The 24113-nt window shown below is 36.1% G+C and overlaps 1 protein-coding gene across 8 annotated transcripts in view; it reads right to left on the bottom strand.

The window, feature by feature from the left end:
- BIRC6 (baculoviral IAP repeat containing 6) overlaps positions 1 to 24113 on the bottom strand; it is a 171184-nt gene that overhangs the window by 95517 nt on the left and 51554 nt on the right. For 3 of the 8 annotated variants that reach the window (XM_032681688.1, XM_032681684.1, XM_032681691.1), the window contains exons 21-41: positions 23269 to 23416; positions 19926 to 20059; positions 18663 to 18809; positions 17957 to 18144; positions 17002 to 17316; positions 16504 to 16603; positions 15821 to 16035; positions 15429 to 15637; positions 14776 to 15122; positions 13513 to 13732; positions 12456 to 12589; positions 9857 to 9994; positions 8968 to 9110; positions 8424 to 8555; positions 6309 to 6524; positions 5779 to 5962; positions 5218 to 5373; positions 4761 to 4894; positions 2991 to 3144; positions 2144 to 2260; positions 1038 to 1192 (exon numbers count right to left, since the gene is read on the bottom strand). In XM_032681688.1, the coding sequence (XP_032537579.1) occupies positions 1038 to 1192; positions 2144 to 2260; positions 2991 to 3144; positions 4761 to 4894; positions 5218 to 5373; positions 5779 to 5962; positions 6309 to 6524; positions 8424 to 8555; positions 8968 to 9110; positions 9857 to 9994; positions 12456 to 12589; positions 13513 to 13732; positions 14776 to 15122; positions 15429 to 15637; positions 15821 to 16035; positions 16504 to 16603; positions 17002 to 17316; positions 17957 to 18144; positions 18663 to 18809; positions 19926 to 20059; positions 23269 to 23416 (3686 nt within the window). The remainder of the gene's footprint in view (positions 1 to 1037; positions 1193 to 2143; positions 2261 to 2990; positions 3145 to 4760; positions 4895 to 5217; positions 5374 to 5778; positions 5963 to 6308; positions 6525 to 8423; positions 8556 to 8967; positions 9111 to 9856; positions 9995 to 12455; positions 12590 to 13512; positions 13733 to 14775; positions 15123 to 15428; positions 15638 to 15820; positions 16036 to 16503; positions 16604 to 17001; positions 17317 to 17956; positions 18145 to 18662; positions 18810 to 19925; positions 20060 to 23268; positions 23417 to 24113) is intronic. The other 5 variants (XM_032681685.1, XM_032681687.1, XM_032681689.1 and 2 more) reach the window with 5 other exon arrangements.

Here is a 24113-nt window from a genome sequence, read left to right on the forward strand (position 1 = left end):
TTTCACTGATAACACACCCACTCTCTCCTTTACAGGATTTGAAAACTCTGCTAAACATAATGTTCAACGCAAATTCAGCATAACTAGCAAATGCTTCTGCAATGTTTTTGTAATTGATTTGTTCTAAATGTATTAAAGTTTCTCTTAAGAAGTTTCTTCAAACTTGCGTTGAAAAAGCAGCTTTACACACTGTTCAGAAATATCATTATCATAACCTTACACCTGTAATACTGGTTTGCACATAAGCTTTTGGAATGTTATTAAAGTGATGTTTCCCAGTCAACCAAAATTATTCTAAAGGTCTATTTATTTAATGGGAAACCTCAGAGACACCGATGCGTACTCTGAATAATTCCCTTGAGGAAAATAACTCGTTAGATATTCTGGGGAAGCATCAAGGTCATTTACACTACGAACTGTATTCTGGATGAGATATTTAAAGAAAAATTGAGGGATGGAGTCAACTACTTTATTAAAATAAAAAGAGGCAGAGAAGCATCTAATCATTTATATACAACGCACATTTATATACAACACTTAAAATGAATCAAGAAAAGCATTGCTAAATCAATAACTTTTTAAAAAGTAAACTTTTAAATTTAACATATAGAATCACTGGATAATTCAGGTTGGAAGGGAGCTTTGGAAGTTACCCAATCCAATCTTCTGCTCAAAGAAAGGCTAGATTGCTTGGAAGTTTATTCAACTGTGTTTTGAAAACCTCCACAAACGGAGACTGCACTTTGTGACACTTTTCATTAATAAGATAACAATTATCATTCAGTGAATATACAAACTTGTTTCTAAATACGAAAATGTATACCCACTTTTTCAGCTGTAACAAGATATGTCCTCTGATAAAAGCTTTCAGCAGCTTGTGTTACGTTATTAGTACTGTTGTTTATGACAGATTCATAAGCAAAAAAGTACATAACATAACAGGTTACTTGAATCTTAAATAGCAAGAGTATAGGAAAACAACTTTTAAATTTAGAGAGAAATATTATTAAAGCATTTCAAAGTTCAAAATGCTATACCTGAACATGGTGGACTTGTAGCATGGAAAAGAGTTTGTTGAAGCATGCACTCAGCATAGGTATAGATGACAACTGCACAATCAACTGGGCATTTTGGTTAGCAGCATGTAATCCTCTCAGCAATGAGTCATCTGTTCCACTAGGAGATTGCGTTACTAGAAGAAAAACAAGGTACCATCCCCCCATTAATTATTTTGAAAAGTTGCTAAAAGTAATTTTATTATTATTTCCTTGCATTTTATACTTAAGGGAAAGACACTTATTTTATAATTTACAAGAACATCTTCAATGTAGCGTTCAGTAGTGTTGGACTACTGACTACCATACTGTGAAAGGCATACCTGAATATCAGACATCTCCATCTCCACAAAAACCATTTGCAAAGTGAGTTACACAAATACATTTTCACAGTTCTTGCTAAACACATATTATAGCAGTGTTCTGATAACACAATGGTAAGACAAATAATTGGAACATCTCTTTCATGCATTATGGCACAACTAGTGTAGACAATAATGAACATCCAGAGAAGTAAAGACTGAGGATATCACTAAATCTATTCCATCCCTAGATATTCAACCAATGACTGCATGTGTATTAAGGTACCCAGAGGGCTACAAAGAAACACATTTGAACCAGATGGGCAGCACAACTCACTGAAAATAGGTTCAGAAGTAAACCACTCTATGAATGTTTTTAAAACAAAGTTTACTGAACAGCTGAGTTCAAAATTGTATCCAAATATTTTCATTCTCATCATAGAATAGGTGAAACTGGTGCAAAGCAGCTTTCAAGCAGCAAGAATGAAGCTTTGCACAGGAAACTTAACATTTTCTTGCATCTAGATCAGAAAATGAAAACTTTCCCTCCACTGTAGTATGAAGCATTATAGAAGAAATCATGCATATTTGACCAGTTTCACAAAATGTCTTAGAGGTACATATGTAATTCAAAAATCTGAATAAAGAACTATCTCTAAAGCTTCACCTAACAAGAAAATTCAAGCAAAATACAACTTTATACTAAATTTTTCTGCAGTCACTTAGAAAAATTTCAAAGCATCATGATCATTATGTGAAAAGAATAATTTGACAACATGTAGTTACATGTAGGAGATGTATTTGTTAATGCCTGTAGAATGGAATCAGCCTCCAGTGTGGACATCATTTTCAGCATCAGCTCAGCCTGCTGTTCAAGTCCAACTTCTAGACGTGCATCTAAAGCTACACAAGGCAACAAACAGGGTAAAACTGAATTATATTGAGGACATACATAGTTAGTTACTCTAACTTCTTGTGCAGGCAATATAGATATACAGTATACAGTAAACTGAAAAAATCTCAGTATCCCTAACAAGAAGACTGACTTTTATGCATGATGAAAGCAGATGTAGAAACTTTGAACTGAATATAAGATTCTTATAGACCTGAAATACATAATTAATAAAATACTAAATTTCTGTGAAACACACCCTTATTTTTTTTCACAGTCACCTTGACATCACACATGACTAAATCTGCATATGTTTTTCCTAAGGCAACAGCTCTCAAACAAGAACCAAAGTTTTTTTCCCCAGTGTCTCAGGGGAAAGATCCATCACCCTAGTTCAGTAGTGCTCCTTCAAACTAAACAAGTGTGCCTCTTCATTCCTTAGAGTTAGAGCCATCTAGAAAATAGCTTCCAAAATTTCCTGCGAAAACAGGAAGGACTTAAAACTGCCTGTAGTGCATTCAAAAATGTTAGAAAATAAGATTTTCTGCTATGTTGGGCTGTTTTAAATACATGTTTCACACTATATTCTCTCAGTTACCACATAAAAAAAAATGCGGCATACAGGAAATTTATTTCTTTCTACGTAACACACAGAGGTTGTTAAAATAGTGTGATGTGCTGAAGTGTCGAATCAGTATTACAGAAAAAAGACCCTGAACAGAACTTCACTTCATTGCTTACCTTGGGAGACTGATATGCTGACAGTCTGTGATCCATTTTTCTCTGTAGTTACTGGTGGTTTTGCAACTGGAATTCCAACACCTCCAATGTAAGGATTGTAATTGTAGGTGCCATATTCGGCACCCCAGTAATCATACCAGGTGCTGCTTATAGGCTTAAAAATCAAACACAACAAAAAACAAAAAAAAAAAGGAAAAAAACAAACAGCAACTCTTTAGAATGTCAAAAAGCTTGTAATGACTAAAACCAAAAACTGAAGTTACAAAAAATTAAAACCAGAAGATTGGATCCAATAGCTTTAGAAAATTTTGTTTCAATTCTTACTGCAGTATAAGACTGAATCCTTAGTGATTGTCAAAACCCAGCATGTAGTTAGCTGTCTCAGAGACTCAAGAAGCCAATTTCAAAAAGGTTATCATTGGTTTTTATTCGCATGTTTGTACCATACTGTAAATTTGGAAGTAGAGTATCACACAAATATTTTGAGGAGTTATTTATCAAGACAGAATACTACACTACTAACTGTACTAATTAAGTACCTTGAAGCCTCAGTGAGGCTCAGGGACTATTTCTACTGGTTCTGCAAAAAAAAGAATTGAATAATCTCTACTTGTGTCATAATTTAAGACACTAAGAAAGGATATGCATCACAAGAAAAAACAGCATGAAGGCAATTTGTGTATGCCTATCTTTTTTATGGTGACATCCAATACCAACTCTCACTTTACAGATACAGAAGCAAATATAAAGAAGGATTAAGAATAAAGAAATGCTTTTATGCTGTTTGTTAGAGGACAACAAATCAGGTAATAAGATTATGAAGGTATCTGTAGATGAAGTGGAGTAAGGAGCACTGCCACATGAAATCACAGTAGAATAAAGAAGGTAGGAAACATCAGAAACAAAAAATTAAGCAGTAAGTGTAATTTTTGGTGGTAGGGTGAGATTTAAAGAAAAAAATCTTTACAGGATAGATAATTGGCAGAAGGACACTTGAGGAAATACAGAAAAAAAATTTAGTGTTTTCTGAGCAAGCGGTGAGACAGGTAATTTAGGTTAATTCAAATGAGACTAACGGTTTAAGTCAATACTGAGAGGTGTGCAAAAACTTCAAAGGTCATCCTTACAAACCAACAAAAGAGACTTGACATTTCATTAGGAACAGTTGTGTTTCTTTACAGCCGAAATATTTTTGGTTTTTAACACATATTGACAATATATATGCTACTATATCTAAATGTTATTGTACTACCTCTGATATGGTTAGCCCTCCTTTTAAGTATGAAAGTATTTAGTAATTTTCTTGTTCCACAGTGAAATAAGTTTGGGTTAGTTGCTTCTCTTTGTAGTCTGAAGCCAGTCTGAGCACTGGTCACTGCTGACTTCCTTTATTTTAAACACAATACTAATAGTATAAACTTTTAAGATTAATTGCAGCAGTAAATGGTACCCTATTCTTAATAAGAAAGGACAAGACTAGATCTTATTTTTCCTTTATGTTATGCTTTTGTTGTCTTTAACATGTGCTGAAGTATGAGTAAATTCAGAACCTCTTCTTTATATAGGAGTCTTCATCCAAAAGCAAGATATTTTGTGGTCAACTGAGACTGAACAATCTCTACATTCTTTCCTGTCATTCTGCATTAAATATTTATAAAAAACTAAAAGCAAGTCTAGGACATCAAATACCACTATCGAAGCAGTATAAGAGAGAAAGAATGTTCATATTTCACATGTAAAGGCTATCTTGAAAACTCAGGTATGATATACCTTGAAGACTTTGGCTGCAAGGGGATCTTTTTCCAAATCAATGTCCAAAGGATCAATATCGACTTCCATCAGGTCTTGCAGTAATTCAAGATCAATGTCCTTATCTTTTTCCAAAGATGACAGTGGTGGAGCACCTTTGATTGATTAAAAGAGTATTAACACTACGAAGTAAAAATTATAAAACATAGATGTATCATACACTTAATGGGTAATTTTAAGGTTTTTAATATTACAACTTAGTGGAAAAAGTTAATAAATGCAATCAAGTTGCCTTTTAAAAATAATGGCAAAAATAACCATTTTTTAGTTACAAAAAATTGTTCATAATCTGCCTATATCACAAGAAACTAAGTATCCTACCACCAAAAAATCATTGATTGGCACCTCGATAGATGAGTAAAAGTTTTTTTACTCTTTTCAATACACATATATACATTGAGATTATGGAATAATTTACCTGTGATGTCATGTGTCAAGGGCTCATCTATTGTCTCCACTAACTGAACTGTGGACTGCTGGAGAGAGTCATCAGAATCCCCAGCCGAAGCACCAGCATCTTCTCCCAAAGCACTTTCTTCCATAGCTTCAGCTGCTATAGGTGCCAACAACTCTCCTATGTATTAAATTAAGCAGACAACTTCATTTCAAGCTTTATTCCAGTTACAACTTAACATCCCTGTGTCTAGGCCAACTGTCTGTTTTATTTCATCTAACTCTAAATTCTCTAGGGGCTACTTCTAGAAGGGGAGAAGTTCTGAATAATTTTCAAATAATCAGGCTCATATAAATCTGACCTTTTCAATGCACAAGTCACTAATTCCGGATTGACTGTAATTGCAATTTTAAACTGCATTTTTACACACTAAACTAAATTTTATGATTTGCTTGTGGCTTTTTTTAATAGTCTTAATTGTGTCAGCAGATTCTAATATAGTAATAAAAAAACCCTCCTAAAACATTAAAGGAAAAAAGAGTCAAGTGCAACGTACATTCTGAAAAATATGAACTTAAAACAAACCTGCTAGAATATCCTGTAGCATACAAGTCAGAGAATACTGAGCCCATGCTCCTCCCCAAGAGATGTCTCCTCTGTTAAAGTCAGTTCCAACAAGAAGCAGCAATAATCGTTCCAATTGAGTCTCATTTACAATCTCACATAAATGAATTGTTGGTCTTGTAGCATTTGCAATTCTAGCAAGAACCTATAAAAAATACATATGCCTATTCATATTTAATCCTATGAAGTATAAAACAGCTTTAATTTCTATGATTATCAGATTTTGTTTACAAGTAAATTAGGTATTTTTACCAGCTCAAATTTTAGAATTTCGTAAGTGTAATTACATGAACATATTTTTTTAAAGTTAATTTTTCCAGGCAATTTTGAAGCCTTCATATTCTAAGTTACACAAAAAGTGACAGATCAGAAAAACTTCCTCACCAGAAATTACTTCAAATTTTAATGCTGCAGCTAATTTTTACCATCAAGCAAGCAAAAAGCAGTAATAGAAAGCTAACTTAATGTGGTCACTACAGAGTTCTGTTTACCTTACAAACAAAAAGAAGTAAATCTGCATGACAAGTAAAGTCCATGGACAAGAGAAAGAGCGCCAGCTTTTGCACTACAGAAATACAGCGTTCATGGGCCAGTGTAAACGGAAGTGGTTCAATTTCTGGAGTTTCCTTTGCTGTTGATACTTCTGTATCTAAAGAAGAACGAGGCCATTCTGCAGTTCTACGCAAGCGTATTAAGTCCTTGAAGTGCTGCAGAAATTAAAGTTGAAAGAACAGTTACATTTTAAAACTAACCTCTAAATCTTTTCCCAGTGAAGCAGTGATGCAGCAATAACAGTAACTGTAAGTCTTCTTAAGAAAATAAAAGAAAATCTAAAAATATTCGAGAATCTGGAATGGAATTCAGGCGTTATTGGCAGCAATTTGCTTTGGCAGTGTGGTACCTCAGGTGACAAACTCAAAACCAAATCCAGTTGTGCAGAAGTGCCAATTAAGCCTTTATGTTTGCCGTAAAACGTATTGCAAATATGCATTTTAGAAGTTTTTTTCATATTTTCACACCTGTACGTAAAGCTACGGTTACCATGAAGCAAACTGCATATAAAAATAGCTAATATGGAAACGCACCCTTACAAGAACACTGCCTTCTCAGTTCTTCACATTAGATAAATCATCAGTAATTTCTAAAATTCTTAATACTTCCATGGTACAAAATGTGCAGTAGCCACCATAAATTGAACTAGTTTGACAGTGGATCAGGGTTCTAAACTACAACCTTTTGACAGAGGGTCTACAAATTTAAGGGAGAAAAGAAGGTGCTTTTATTAATCCTCTCATGCACCAAGGGCATACAATTAGCAGCTCAGCTCATGGTATCAGCTGCACTAACAGTCATTAGATGACACAAATGCCTCTTACAATCTCGCTTGAGGAGGAGCTACTGAAGCAGACCGAAGAAAGAGCTATTTACTAACACCAAGGTTTCAGCTTTCTCCTAAATACAGTACATGTTTTAAATTACTCACAGCTTGTCATAACTGAAAGTGATTAGTAGGTGAAAGAGCAAAACCTGCATGAAATGCAGCTATCAAGTATACGGTAATACCATAACTAGAAGTTAAGAAACGGCAAGGGGAAAGTTCTTTAGTTCCATATGGTTTTTTGATGCAACATAGCTGCTATAAAGTGAAATTTAAATAGCTGGACAGCATAGTTCAGTCAGTGGCTCATCTAAAGATGTCTCAAGGGGGCCACCAGTGGGTATAACCTGCTGGAATAAAGCAGAAGACAGTGCAGGAAAGAACAGCTCATGACAAGCATGGTTAGTGAAAACTTAGGGCTTTATTTTTGTGCTACTGTTTATTTTTTTCCCCATCTTTACTGGAAAGTGTTGTAAGATTTCCCTTTAGATTGCCTGTAATGTCCAACACTCCATAATCTCTTTCCATAAACCTACTTTCAGTCATCCTAACAGACATGAGTACTACTGAAACTAGTGAGTAAATATTTAAAGAGATATCTCAGTTTGGTAGCTAGAAAGATTTATACATTTTTTGTGTTCCTTGCAAAGTCCATGTTGTCATCTCCAGAAATCCCGAAATTTCAGCACTTCATCTCATAATTCTTTAACTACCACAACCACACTCAGTATCTGGGGCTTACTGCAAGATGCCATAACTTAAGCAGCAAGTACTTTTAGGAAGCTACGAAGCTTTTGAGAAAGTTTAAAAAAACATTCTCAAAAGTAATATTTATTAGTTTGGGGAGACATAGGCATGATTATTTTCTCATTACTCAACCAGAAAAGCATCCAGAAGAGCGTCAGGCATAAAAGCTAGCCATATAAAGTATTATTTTACGTTTTCACTGGTGCATGTCATCCAAAGTTTAATGACATGACTGGCATTCCTAAAGCTACAAGTTTATTAGTGATTTTGGCCACGACTACCTAAAAAACCCCTGCAGAAGGATAAACTATTTTTCACAGAGCGGTAAATTTCCAGATGGCTGCTGTTTTCAGTATTAGAATATACCTGATAGCAGCCATGATGAAACAACTTTTTTATAGTAAGGTCAAAGTAGGACAAAAATGACTTTGCAGGAACAGGTCTTTTCACACAGAGGACAAGAAGTCAGTTACAATCATACCTTTGAAGTAGCCTGCTTTAGTTTTGCCTGTTCTACTAAAAGTTTGTATGATGATCCTTTGTTGCTTTGTATTTTCTCTTTTTCCATCTGTTCCACCAAAGCCTTCTGTTTTGCTTTTAATAAGTTAAGTTGCTAAAAGAAAATGTTAATAGGAATAAATGAAAATTAAAGCAATAAGATGTTAAAAGGATCAGTATATGTTCATATGATAGCAATCTTCAGTTTGAATTGTAACTTGAGCTTTTAAAATACTTTTAAATCACAGTTTAAGTACTTGCACTCAGGTGTACTCATATTTAGAAAGTACATTATATTTATTGTCTAATATGAGCCACAGAGTGCAACAGCACACTCCAACATTTGTTCTTCCAGTAGATCCCATGCCCCGTGGTTTAAGACAAATGTCAAAGAAGTTAGGCAGCCTTTAGCTACAGAACCAGACCAATGCAAAAGCAAGGCTGAATGAGTCCCAAGGCCAAAGCTGTTCATTCTAGAAATGACAAATCCTGTAAATAATATATATTTATGTGAAAATAGCCACTACCGTGCTGGAAGTCACCTGTTTATGATGTACAAGCTGTTTTCTGATCTTTCGGGAATACAGTCTATCTAGGCTACTGTTGCCTTTAGTAGATCTGCTCAGACTCTGAGTGTGAAGGCTATTGTTTATAAAACTCCACTGGTTTCCTAATGCAAATAGAAAAAAAAAAAAAGATATATTAATCCATCTTATTAAATCTCACTTAACTCCAGAGAAAAGTCTTTGTGTTTCAGCAATGGTTAGCATCTCAATAAACTAAATACTAGCAAAACAAGCAAAATCTAACTCTCTTCGTGTTATGCAACTATCACCCCGACAGTAATATTTCTGTGTGATTTTAAAATGCAGTGGCACCATGTTGATTTCATTATTCTTAAAACATATATGGAGGTTAGCAAGACTGTCCTAAATAAAAATATCTGAACAGCTTCATAACATACAAACTTTATGTTTTTATTTTTAGAAAAGATGTTCAAAGAAAACCACACCTAATCAGCACAATAACAACAACAAACCAAACAAAAAATGCATTTAAAAATACTGGATACAAATACCAAAACAGTATGAAGTCATATTGTTGCTCTTTCTAACACTACAAAGTGTCTCAACATGGTGTATTCTCAGTTGTATAGTCCACAGCCACAGGACAATATACAGACATTTTACAACCCAAAAATCTATCCTGCTTTTTTTTCCCTTTAAAAAAATGAAAGAAATTGTATTTCTAATGAGAAGGGAATGCAAAGAAGCAGACAAGAGTGCAAATAAAATTATCATAAAATCCATTTTTAAAATCTCATTTTTCAAGTGAATTGAAAATACATTTTTAGTATTTGAACAGCTCCTAAAGCAATACTCATAGAAGTAAGTTTTGATAATAAGTGTGATATACCTGTCAAAAATCGTTCTCTCTCTTTTCCATTCAGAGGTTTCTTGGCCGTGGCTGCTTCATCTTCAACAGTAGCTACATAATCCAGTAGTCTGGACACCAGCATTACAACCCAACTGATCATGGGAATGTCTAAAACTCCTTCAAAATAAACAGATTTGAGAGCCTTAATCTGAAGCCATAATAAACTTCACACATACTTTACTAGGTCACTCCCCTCTTTTTTTTTTAAAAAGAGGATAAGAATCTGAGAACTCAAAAATGAGGGAAGAAACCAAACATTCAGCATAAAACTTAGATGCAAAACAAAATGTTCTCTTAGTTTGATGAAGTCAGAAGTCAAAAGCCTCATCTCTACTATTCAAGCTAAAAACTAAGCAGTATTTTTTCAAAAACGTCAAAAACTATATGTCTAAATTTCCTAAATACAAAATGCACAATGACAGCTATTTGCATTAAAGCACATAAACCAGATGTCTCAAATTCCATAGTGTGAAATTCCTCCATCAACCAGGGCTTCAACAAGACAGTTACAACCGTGCACACAAATACCTTAAGTTTTATTCCTTTATTAGTGTATTTCCATGTAGTCATTTGAACAAGATGCAGGAAAGCCAAGACTGAGTTCAGACCAGATTAACCATGCTGATGGCATTAATGACTGGCTATTGCCTACTCCAGTCCCACACTTCAAATGCCGTGTTTTTGTATGGGCAGAAAGGAAAAAAACAGATCTTGCACATCGTTCAAGAAAAATCTTTGTGCGCGTGGAAGTCTAAACGAACAGGTCTAAAGTGAACTCATGAGTGCTCAACAAAGACCAGAAACCTACAAATAATGACCACTTAATTACAGGCATTATGCAAATGGCATACTTCTACATAATGTCAATACAGTAAAGACACCAGCACTAGAGGTTTAACGCACATTTTCATATCTGCACAGTGTGCTGAGCCACATTTAACTACACCGTGCTTTTCATGCACTGACTTCAAAAAAGTCTAATTAACTCAAACTGTTATAAAGACCAGATTGAACAAGAAAACTAAGGCACAGAAACGACTTGTCCAAAATCACATGTAGGTGGCATCCAAGCAATAGGATGCAGCCCGACCTGTTAATTCCAGTTTCCTGACCACACTGACAGAGAACAGCCCACCCCAAGCAGGCAGAGGAAGAACCTGAACAGGTAGGTCCATAACAGGACCTGAACAGGAACAGGTCTAAATTGCAAGAACAGAAATGAGGAGCAGTGGTGACCACTACACACCTTTCTAGTTGGCAGAATAAAAAGAAAGGAGCCTGCTGCAGAGTGAAGTACATACCTTTTCATACTTGACTTTAAACAAGAGTATTTCTTTTCATATCTCACCAAAAAAAAAGAAATTCTCAACTTCTCTCCCTCCAAGTGTCTGTCAAACTTTTCAGCTTCTCTCCACCCACAACACTCACCTCTCGCTCTGATTGTCCTTTGTTCTTTGACTTTTTCCCCGACAAGTTTTCACCCTCTGACCCTTAGTTATGAGTGACAGTTCTCAAACAGGAATTTCTTCTGCCATACCTGATGCTTCCACCACACATAATATTGCCCTAGTACTCACCTGTACTGTCCAGGAGGAAGGAAGCTGGAAGACCAGCAAACAAAGCTCTGAAGTATCAGTTACCTCTGCTTCCTAAAGTCCTCCATGAGGACAACTAGTAAGGCAAGAGCTATGAAAGGAATTGGAAGCTGTGGGGAGAGTGCAAACAGAGGTAGAGGAGGTGTAAGCTTGGGTTTACCTCAAACTAGTTAGAGACTATAGCAGGATACGGCCATGATAGAGAAAGTGCATGGTAGACCAGTGGAAAGCAATAGGACAGCTTCTGACACCAGCTGTATGTTTGTTTACATCAGGAGACAAAGTAAAAGTAAGGACAGAGTCTCAGCTGGTATCTACAGACTTCACAAGGCTAAGAATTTTAAACAATGTATCTTCTGTGAGGCTCTGCTACATATACATAACAAATGAAGTAGCCCACAGTGTGATGTTTTCAAAAGTAAGACTGATTCAACCTCGGGGTGGTTAAGAAAACACCCACCGAAAATTGAGTTCAAAGACTATAATTTCAGTAATTTTTGGGGGTCAAAAAAATGTAAATTCCTCATAATCACCAAAAAACCCCCAAACTCCATGTAGCTTGCAAAAACCATATAGATACACCTAACAAAGTTGTCTTCATATCTGTGTTTCACCTCAAAAGCTTGAAACTTAGAAAGAATCTCAGGAACAAAAAGGGGTATTTCTTTCCAAAATGTTAAATTCCGAAGTCACTAGAGTCACTAGAGCTGTCTACACATTGGATGCTCCCCACACTCTGTCAAAGCTTCCTAACTGAACTAAAATCGATCAAATAGATTTTGCTCAGATTTAAATGGGATGGGGGAGGAATCTCTTTGACCACCTAAAGAACAAGAAGATTCATCACATTTTAAAAGACAAGTGTGTTTTGGAAATATAAGTAAACAAGCAATTTCTTTTATTACACCAAAAACTGTGAGTTAGTCTCTCAATTTTCTAGCTTAGAATTAATATGAAAATAGTTTCCCAAATTAGAGGGCTACCTTCAGTTCTTCTGTGCACAGGTAAATGAGGTTGCAGTGGTGACAGCAGGTTATCCAGGAGATTAAGTAAACTTTCTAAAACACCACTGTTGCTAAGCGATCTTTGGCCAATGCAAGAAAGCAACATGAAGACCCTAAAAATAAAATTTACATATTTAAGATTTTATCTCTTTTTCAGATTCAATAATATTCTGAAACACTCCTTACAGAACAATATTGTCCTAGGCTTTCATCTGAGACACAGATTGCTACAGAAAGCAGTACTGAGGCCCAGCAAGTGAACTGGATTTCACGTCCTATTTTTTTAAGGTTAATGCAGCATTTTAGGGCGAACATTTTCTCTTTCACCCTCAAGAGGCCAGCAGAGCCTTCCACATCCAAAACAAGATCTCATCCATTTCATTTGCTATTACATATTACTGAATAGCTGGGACAAGATAATTAAATCCATGTATTCTTATATCCTTGAATTAATTAATTTTAAAAAAAAATGAAAATATAAATGTTGCTGCCCAAAGAAGGCAGAAAGCCACAGAACAGCAACTATGCCTGATTAAAACAAAATGCTAATGTTTAAAATATCAAAGACCTCAATCAGTAACCTGAAATAACCAATACATCTAACATTCAGTGCTCAACTCTACACATGCTTCTCTTATCTCAGTGTAATCTTTTGCATTAAATGCTAACAGTGTGCCTTCCAGTCTCAATCCTACTTCCAAATGCAGTAGAAGAGCAGCTCTATGATGAGGATACATTTAAGCTTGATAAAGGAGAATGTCATTTTGACACTTGGGAGCAATCCTGTTAGGTATGCAAAGATCTCCAAGTAAGGAAAACCAGGAACTTATTGTAGTGCAAGCACCAAATTGGTGAAATAAATAACTGCAATCAGACATTTATCGTTTGTAGTACTTTTTTGGTCTATTTCTTAAACCAAAGAAAATGATGGATAAGTATCCTTCAGTCACATTTTGTCAATTCCAATGTTAATTATGAACAACAAAATTACTTCAGTGATCCACAGGTAACTTATCAATATACACTCACACCTTACCTGTCCTGTGGGAAAATGAGAAGTTGTTCTGAATTGTATAATTCCTGCAGCACATTTGAGAGAAACTGACCCCACCACCTTTCTCCTCCACAGAGCTGAACAAGCAGAAGGCCAGTATGCAATCGTATCTTTGGGGTTCCACTAATACACAGGTGTTTAAATAACTCTTCACAAGCTTGAGCATGAAAAGTACTTTGCAGAACCACAGGAACCGAGTGTCCTTTAAGAAAAAAGAACAACTATGTTTAAAGAGACAATGACTTGAAAACATAGCAACAAGAAGTTTGCAGTAAGTTTTTTAAATGACTAGGATTTGACTAAATGGCACAGGAGGAAAGGAGGGAATACATGGGGAGATGGCAATTTGCAGGTAACTCAAAGACCAGGCCATTTGGTCAAAATCAAATCAATTCCATGTCAGTGGAAATACCCTCCACCCTGAGTCTACACAAAGCAAAAACCAAACCATCACCACACTTAAGAACAAACTGGCACAGAAAATTACAAGACAGCAAAAAAAGCAAAAAGAAAACTAAATCAAAACAAAAAACCCACTACTCCTACTAAGACTTTTCGATTTCAATTCTCCAAGAATTCTTTCAATGACAAGCTTATGAGATAAAAATCTTTACTGGATATTAAAAAATCATGAACTGAGTAGAGATACTGGTTTTACGAATTCCCCCCCACCATCTTCCTCGAGGCAATTTCTGCTTCCCCTGCCCACTTCTAACTGCCTAATCAATCTCCAGCGCTGCAAATGCTTCAATGCTTACAGTTCCTTCCACAAGCTGATTCTACTTATGAAAACAACATGAGTATTCCGCCTGAGTAATTTTTTGTTACTTCAGCAAACTGAATCAGCCTACAGAAGGATCACGTGACTATCTGAACAAAGGAATATGCAGCCAAGACTACAGAAAAGGGAGAAGGACCTTGACACCTTCTTCTATATTTTTTGGGAAGTGGTTAAGTCAGTTTAGTGCCACTGATGAAACTGTACAATTATGTCACCAGCTACTAAAATCATAGTAGATGTAGCTTTGAGCAACCTGCCTAGTAGATGTCCCTGCCCATTGCAGGGTGTTGGAGTTAGATGGTCTTTAACATCCCTTCCAACTCAAACACGATTATACATTTCTATGATTCTACATCTAAATATAGTTTAAAAGATTTACAGTAGGAAAGTATAGCTCAAGAAATAGAAATACTTGTAAATTGTTTCTAAAACGTGACAAAAAATAAAACCTCAAAAATACTAACCATTGGAAGAATGAAGCAAACTAAGCAAAGTATCCAGTAAGTATCTAATGATGGTGCGTAACTGTTCTGTGGATGACATCTGAATCAACTCTTTTGGATCAGACTGTTCCTTGAGAGTTTTCCTGCTTGCACCTAAAGCTACTTTGAGCCTCTGAACAGCATGGTGAGCCAAGTTGAGTTGAAGCTGTAGCTGAATGCAATCCTGGTAAGCAGAAAATACTCTGCTATCTTCTTCTACTGCCTTGTCTGGCTTTCTCAAAAAGTACTGGGCATTGTTAGCACTATTGAGTGGTGGCAGGTCAATGCTCTGCAGAAGAATTTCTAACCGATGACAGGCCAAATTGTACCTAAAGGGAAATATTCGAAGAACACAATTCAATACACATTAGCAAACAGCAATATATTTGACAGTCACCCTGCCAGAAGATAGCTTCTGGTCCATTTTGAATACACTGTTAAAACAGACAAAAAAAAAAAAATACAGTGTAGTCTTTGTTACTGCTACAAAGATATTCACTGTAACAACCCTACGACATAGGCAGAGTTTTCTTTGGTCTGAAGAATATAATGGGAAGAAAAAAGATCTGTAACATTATTATATCCCAGTGTTTTACATCAAAATAACTAGCAAATACACATTTTTTTCTTCTAACCTGCACTGTATGTCTTCTTGCAATGCCACCATCATTGCCAAATGTTGGTCAATTTCCGGCTGATTTGCAGCTTCACCTTCTCCTCTGAGGGGATCGTGCATTAGTTTCAGCTCATTTTCAAAGGGTAATATATAGGTATGGCCATAGTAAAATCCTAACGGGATTTTTGCTCTGGCATTTGTGCTGCCGTATCGACCAATAACAGTGATCTGAAAGAGAATGCAACTACCTTGTAACACAGTTGTAACAAAACAGGCAAAATAAACACCAAGTCAAAAACACATCAAACGGTTATAGCCAAGTAAAGTTTGGTCTGAAGACGGTTTAAGTGAAAGTTCACATAGTAATAAATGTCAAGACTTTAAAAGATAGAGTATGCAGTCTGTTTTTACCTTCATAAACCTGCAAACTGGAGGTGGTAACAAGTCATGTAAAATAAGTGAGTGTGTGCTAATGTCAGTAGCAACTACCAGTCGCCTCCCATCCACTTCTTCTCCTAAAGTCCAGATGTCAATTGACAAAGAAGCCAAATCTCCACAAGTGGGGATCAATACATCCGTCAGTAATATAGGTCTTCCAAAATCCAAGGTCACGAATCTTCTTGCTCCTAAAGGAAAAACAGAGGGTTGCCTAAAATACCAGTGTATGCTAACCAGTGAAGAGATGCTACTTCTCCAACCATAAAGCCATTGTTTGTGTATTGTTTAAAAGGTATATCTGTATATATGAGGCTAAAAACACCTGCTCCATCTCCGAAACTCTCACTACAGGTTGCACACTTGGAGAAGAAAATTCTGGCTTCAACTCAATAAATGTTTTTTGCTTTTTATGCACTATTTCAGAACAGGTGCTTTGTCCAGAGAACCAACGTATTCCCCAAGCCCCCAGGATTTTTCAACTGTCACCAAATGCTGGGTTTTAAACCTCCAGATATGACAGAATATAAACTGAGAAATATCTTTTCTCTGGAAAGTCAAGTGAGACTGTAGCTAAGCAACTTACGTAAGGCCCCAGAAAATATTCCATTTCTTAATAGAAAATGTGTCAAAATAATTATTAGGAATTGTGGTTTTACCTGAGTGCATTCGCTCTATAATAATTGACTGATGAGGTGGAGGCTGAAGAAAGTGTGAAGCATGAGATATTGCAAGAGCAAGACCAGATCCAAGTGGATTCTGAAGAGTGGAAAAACATCAGTAAAATTTATTAAAATCTACGCATTTATAATGAGCTGTTCTCTACAACAGACTGTAAGAAAACCTCTTGTGATTTAAGTATGTACAATTTTGACAACACCTCACTACACTTAGATTTGAGCATGAACCATCAAAATATATTCAAAGAATTAATAACTCCTTATAGAGTTAAGATAGCTCTAATTAAGAGAAACCATTCGAGGTACTACAACATATCTTGCTTCCTTAAGTCCTTTTCATATTGTCTAAATTTAGTGATCCAGTTTTCACATCTCACCCAAATAAACAGGTATTTACTAGTACTCAAGTACAAACTAAGACCCTGGTAATGCTTACAGCATCTCGTTTCTCTGAGAAAAATAAATGAAAATAATTACCGTTCTAGACTTGCTTGTATTTTTGTTATGTGCCGCAAGGTTAACTGTTGGGGGGTCAATGACTGAACCAGGGAAAAGTTGAGCAAGCTCAGCACTAATAACAGCAGAAACTGCTTCATTAGGTGGAGTCAAAGGTGGAGTCATGAAGAGAGGAGTTGTTTTTGGTGTGGGTGGAATGACATCTGAAGGATGAATGAAGAACCCTGGGGCTGCTACTGGATTAGAAGGCACAGAGTTGTGAACAGGACCGACTGCTGATGCTGCTGCCGCCGCTGCTGCTGTTGTCTGATGTAATTTTGCTTCCAGTTTAGCTTTCTGTGGGGAAAATGAAAGCAGAGTATGTAGCAGATAATACTGCTTGTGAACACAGGAGTAGTACTGAGTCACTAATTCAACTTTTATTATACAACTAGATTTAATAAACCTAAGCTCCTTTCAACATAGCCATGTTAGATGTCCAACTACAAGCTGAAAAATTAAACTCTATTTAATTTGACTCACTTGTTGAGGAACATGAGTAATCAACTGGAGTAATCAAAAAAATAATAAAACCCCTACTACCACTGAACAGTAAAGTAGAGCCAACACAGCCAAGCCTCATACTGACAAGAGCTTTTTTACTGGTACTTCGCTGTGTCAGCAACTGTCCTTTTCATTTCAGTGGGCTTTTTCAAATTCAGACTGATATACTTACGCATTAAGACTTAGTTTTGACTACAAACTCCCAACCCACCCTCAAAATACACAAAAAACAAGTCTGAAAGACCAAAGCAGCATGGGAGACACTCTCAGCACTTTGTTTAATAACAGTGATCCAGAGTGCAGAGCTGTTCCTTCCTCAAATACACTATGGAGAAAAAAAAGAAGAAAAAAAAAAGGCAACTAGCTTTGCAACTACTTTGTCAGCTTTCGAAGTTTAGAGACAGCACTAAAATATAGCCAAATAGCCTCCAACCTGTTGCTGAAGCTTCAAAAGCTGCTGCTGTTTCTCTTGCAGCACCTGGAGCTGTTGCTCGGCTGAGGCCATTGCATGAGAGAGAGACTGCAAAGCTACCTGGGCTGCTGAACTCAGTGCTGTCGAGGCTTCCCCAACCGTTCCAGAAGAGAGGCCACCAACTGCTGGGGTAACCCCAAAGGTACTCACTGGCATGAAACAAACAAAACAAAACAAAACATGTATGTAGAAATTGTAAAACATTTAATTCCTTATTAATTGTTCAGAGCAGTGTAAAAACAAGAGAAATATCTCCTTTTATCCAGTTCTTGCTATAAAGTAATACCATCTTGATTTACAAAGTATATGGTTTATAGACTATGCACACTGGTCATACATTCAACACTTGGACTACAGAAAAGCCACCTCATGCTCCGGAATTCTTCCATCACATGAGGCTGTAAGGTAAAGATGCAAGCTTGTATGTTATACTCTCTGACAGAAACAAATTGATTCAAATTAATAAATTTTTAATCCAGTTTGTTTGTTAAGCCCCAAGAAGTTTAACTTCACATATAGCAACTACTTAAAAAACCCATGTACAAACAAAACATTTCAACACTTGCAAAACTACAGGCAATCTGTTTGTCAAACAGTGTTTTTATGTCCAATGAAAAATATATTGTGGAACAATGCTAAGTAGGAAAAAAAGAAAAATTGTATATACCAGTAAACGTACTTGCATCGTCCCTTTCTATTCTAGTTCCATCACTTGTTGAAACACAGGTAAAGTGCAGAGGTTCAACTTCCAGAAGTCCAGTAAGGGAAGTAAAACTACCTTCAGCAGCTGCACAGCTACCTATTTTCCCATTTCCTGAAAGAGAAACATGTATCTGCATAGTCAGGCAATGTTTTCTTGATAGCAACATTTCAAGTTATGAAGTGTTGAAAGGGACAGCTAAACGTAATCTATGTATTTTATTAGTTCATGCTGTGGAACAAAAACCTTAACATTATCACATCCACAACATAAATGGAAGTGTATTTTAAAAAGGATAATGCTGCCAAATCTTAACAGAGTATATTAATAAGTCAAACTATCAAATGCGACAGCAGAAAGATAGTCTAACCTTCTTAATTCCAGAAATAAATTATACATGGATGCTCTATTCTTTCTACATCGAAAGCAAATTAGCTCGCAAAAATACATTGATGTTACTACAAAGGAAGAGGAAGAAACTGTCAGACCAACTAAGATCATACACCAATTTAGTATAAAAACTAGGTTGTTAATCAATTTCCTAAGAAGTTCACACAGTTGTATGGAGGGAGACATGGGAAGGAGAAGGACAATAGTATACAAGAAAAGGAAAGGAGTCACTACGAAGGATGAATATGCTTGCTATAAAAAGAATTTCCTGACAGGTAAAAATTATCTAACTTTTTGGACATTCCATGGCCTAAAGATTCACTTACAAACTAACCTGAGAGGATAGATACAAATATGCTTTTAAGGTATTTTAATGCCTCTGAAGCAGAAAAAATACCCATCAAACGTGTAATATGTAAGTAGAGGAATGCCATATAGCAGCTTCCCAACTTTGGGAAAATCCATTTAGGTTTCCCTCCCTACCTAAGTGTTGCTAGTCTAAATGAATAACACATTTCAAGGAAGCTACTCTACAGAGATGACAGATGCTTACTAGATGACTCTGATCCAGGGAATGAGAGTAGCCTTTCTGTTTTATCTCTACCCTTACATATTCAACAGGGTAAGAAAATAACAGATTCCAGAAACAGACTTTTTCTTTGCCCTAAAGCCACAGGAAATGTAGAAGATATCAGGGAGCAAGAGACTCTTGAACTTCAGCTTGGCTGCACAGCTATGAAACAGATGGAAAGTATAAAACCAAATCTTCACTGAGGGAAAACAGTATAACAGAGAGATTTATCAGCTCTTCCACAATAGATTACTGCTAAACATACGTACCTGACAGAACATCAGACAAATCGATTTCATCTGACTGTACTCCAATGCTGCTGTTGTATACATTTTTACAAGACGAGCCACATATTTCCAGATCAAACAGAACTGGATCAAAAGGTGAACTATATAATCCATATCTGCAAATGGAGTAAGACAAACAGCACTATTCAAACAATAAGAATTCATATAAAATAATTTACAGAAAAAGGTCAAGTATTTCATCACCAGGATTTATTATATTCTAAACTATTCATTTGATATATCTTAGAAATTATCATTTACTTATACTTCATTAAAGTAATTTATTAGATGGTCTTTTCAAACAGTTCATCATGCTAAACAGGTAACTCTTTGTTACTAAATAGTTTTGAAGATGTAGTCCTGGAAACATGATGCACAATCACACTCAGACATGGAAACTAGAACTACAAGCCTTAGACAATTAGCCACAATACACAGGCCTGCACATGGTAAATCAGACATTTGTCCGAAGTCAATAAAAGCACAGTACCATTCCAAAACAGCAAAAGAAATTCCACCTCAGTTTGTTCTTCCAGCTGAAGCAAAAATTTAAAAGGAAATGCTGCTAGGCATACCAATCAACGCTTGCAATAAATATCTCAACAGAAGAAAACTCGTAACACTTACTCTGGTAGTGCTGCAGGGGAAAACATAGAACCATCACTCAGGTAAGAGGGTGGTCTCAAATCAATTAAGGTTTTATAAGCCAAGAAAAAGAAAAATCCAAAGTAGTATCAAAATCAGTGTCGGTTTGTTGTTGGTTTTTTGGGGTTTTTTTTTTGGTTTTTTGTGTACCAATACCTATTACCAGCAACTGACAAGAGGAAAAAAATGGAAATCAGGCCAAATTATTAAGCAGAAAAGAAAGAACACGCGTGTAGGTACAAAAGCGAGAAACAAGACTCTGCACCTTGACTGGCAAGAGATAGAAGAAATACGAAATATTTCCACAAACACACCAGCAGGGACAGTAAGTTCTACTGCCTTCTCCCTCTACCTCCAAGCAGTTTCTCTTTTCTTTAGCAGGTGAGGAAAGCCCCCAACAGGTAACGCTGAGAAGGCTGGAGTGTTCAGGTAGTCTGGACACCCAAAATTTGTTAAGAACGAAAGAATCTGCTCTCCACTGCCAATGTGCCAAATTGGACAACACAAGCACTAAAAGGCTTTAGCTGCAGCAGGAGAGATTTCAGATTAGATGTGAGCAGGAGACAGTTCAAGTGTTAATGATAAGAATAATTAAGCCATGTAACACCTTACAATATTTAGAATATTTAAATTCCACCACTACTCGAATCGGGTACTTTTAAGAACAAGTTGGAAAAATTTTGTCAGATTTGTTAGAGACAAATCAATCTGCTTTGCTGTAAGACAGCCTAAAATACTGTCTGAAATCCCTTTTTTTGTTGTTCTTTGAACTGCAAATCATGTATCACATCCAACTGCCCTTATCCTTGTAAGTTTTACTTGCTCTATTGCAGCACATGATAGTAAAATGAGTACTACTCTCCCTGAAGACAACATGAATGTGAAGATCATTTAACTAGACATCTGCTTTTATCTGACTACCAGATGTTAGACTATTGCACCTGGGACCAATAGAAAGAGGAAAAACACAATACTATAAACTCTGCAACACAAATGCACACAAATATGATAAAATACAACTCAGGGAGAGGGAAGGGAAAAAGGGCAAAGCAATGGCTGCCTACTAATTTCTCTTAAAGAAACCCCCAAACTAAAATAACAGTATTCTCTTGATCTGTAGACATATGAAGGAAAGGCCAGTAAATTTTGCTTACATTAGTAAATTAAATCAAATAGTAAGTCCTTGCTAGAGAGCTATAATAATCAAATAAGGAATTAGACAGATGCGTCTGCTGCTGTTCTTAAGTCAACTATAGGGTTACCAAGTTAAAAGAGAATATAAATTTAGTTACAAGAAAAAAAAATAAATCAGTAAAACACCATCTAGAAACATTCAGAAACCCTAAGCCTGAAGGATACCAAGAACAGAAGCTCACTTCAGAAATCTTTCCTTGACATGCAGACACTTGTGCTCACCACTAAGTGACCTGAAATATCACATGTACCCAATTCAAAAGTGGGCAACTGGAAAGGAAAAAAAACCTTCCACTTCAGATATGCTAAGGTACTTAGAAGCAATCTTTATGAAGGAACAAGTCAATTCCCACAGAAAGGTGCCATTTCACATGTCAAGCATAATTTTCACATTTTTCTCCTCCATTGGGTTTCTAAAGAAAATTCAACATAAGAACACAAACCCTTTTTTCAGTTCAAAATTCCCAGTCATCCAGGTACCATTTCTATTGCTGGGATAAGTTTTCTGATCAACTGCAAGGATTACAGATAGTGAAATAAATGAATAACTATGAAGAGGTATGCAGTAGACAGCATGATAAGGATCCAAGTATAACACCTGAGAATAAGTTTTTATCAAGTATTTTGGAATTATAGTCCTTTAAAAAAAAAACAAAACAAAACCCCAAAAACCAACTAAAAAAAAAAAATCTAACATCCTCCCTGCCTCCAAAACTTTGCTTACTACATTTTCTACTACATTTACCATTTTATCTGAGAATTCTGAACCAACCTCCACCAAACCTCTTCTACCTTGATCTTACTTGACTTTGAGGAAACCTCTTGCACCCAAACCACAACTGAAAAAGATGTCAAAAAGCAGCGTGTTCCCACTACCATAATGCAGCTTTGGAAACTGCTACAAAACTGAACCAGCAGAGATTTCCTTTAGGCATCACATAAATACAAATCTAAGTGGTAAATTAGTTCAATATGTAAAATATGCAACATCACAGTCTGAAATTACATTGATACATAATTTAAAATAAGCACCTGCACTCCCAGTAAATTATTCCAGATCTCTACACTTAGAGACCTGTCCTTTAGTAGAAATACATCAACTGTATGGTCAGCCTACAGAGAGACTACAGTTCTGTAGAACTGAAACTATTTGGTATAACTGATTCCCTCCAATACTCAAAATAGGACATGTTTTGTTAGTCCTTACAGTAAAAATTATAAATATTAACTAAAGGATTGCACAGACATCAAACATTACACACATATTTGCTGATATAAAACGTGAGATAACAATTAAACTCATCTTTAACTTTGCACAAGTTAAAACTGTTTTCCAGAGCTGTAGCAAATTAATCCTTGCTCAAACAAATATGGCAAAATGTATCTTTTTTAAAAACACCCAACCTTTTTCAGAACACCAAAGGACGGCATTACACATTCTTATGTTTGTTTTTATCAGGTTTACATCATCCACATTTCTTAGTACCTTGTTTGAAGTAACGCTTCCATTGGTGTTAGGCGATCCTGCAGCTGTCGGGACACAGCAGTTAGCAATGATGCACAAGCTGTACTACATCCTGCCAAATCTTCATCCTTTACATAATTCAGCAATACAAAATACCAGTACACAGATCCTGCATTTAAAAAAAAAAAATTCAGGTGAAACATGATATGAATTTTTTGCTGAAAAAGCATACTATGAAGGATAATTAATGGAAGTGATAAATGAAGTATCTAATGGTTACTGAATACAGACTAGAAAGCATTCTACCCCTTTTCTTTTTGAGAGACTTCAATTTAGAACCATTCTGTAATCATTACTTTCCACAAGTATTTCCAACTGTCTTATCAACTAACACATAACTAAAGGCAAAAAGGTTTCCAAGATACAGCTTTGCTCACTTCCTTCATTGCTTCTGCCCACAACAATCAAAATCCTCTTGATCTATTAAGGTGCTAGACTAGAGGTTCCAATCCTATCAGAGCCAAGCCCTGCTCTAGATTCAACTCTTTTTCTGCTTTTATCCTCTGGTTTTTGATTGCTGTCTCCTTAATCTGTATTTTCTGGAGTCACTGTTTACTTACAAATCAGTTCTGTGAGCACACTGCGGTGATACTGCACGGAAACAAATCTCAGCTTCCTCCTTCTTTTTCCCTCCCCATGCATTCCAAACCCTTTATAGCAGAGTGTTATGTGTTTCTACCTGGGTGGTAGCACAACCAAGCCTTTTGGAATGCAAACTAATTTTCCTGCAAAACCCCTTTGTGATGCCAAGCTAGAAGTAATTAAACAATGTCCTAGTGTGAAAAGCAGGCCTTGCCCCCCAAATA

This window comes from Chiroxiphia lanceolata, chromosome 3, assembly GCF_009829145.1.
Source record: "Chiroxiphia lanceolata isolate bChiLan1 chromosome 3, bChiLan1.pri, whole genome shotgun sequence".
NCBI lineage: Eukaryota > Metazoa > Chordata > Aves > Passeriformes > Pipridae > Chiroxiphia > Chiroxiphia lanceolata.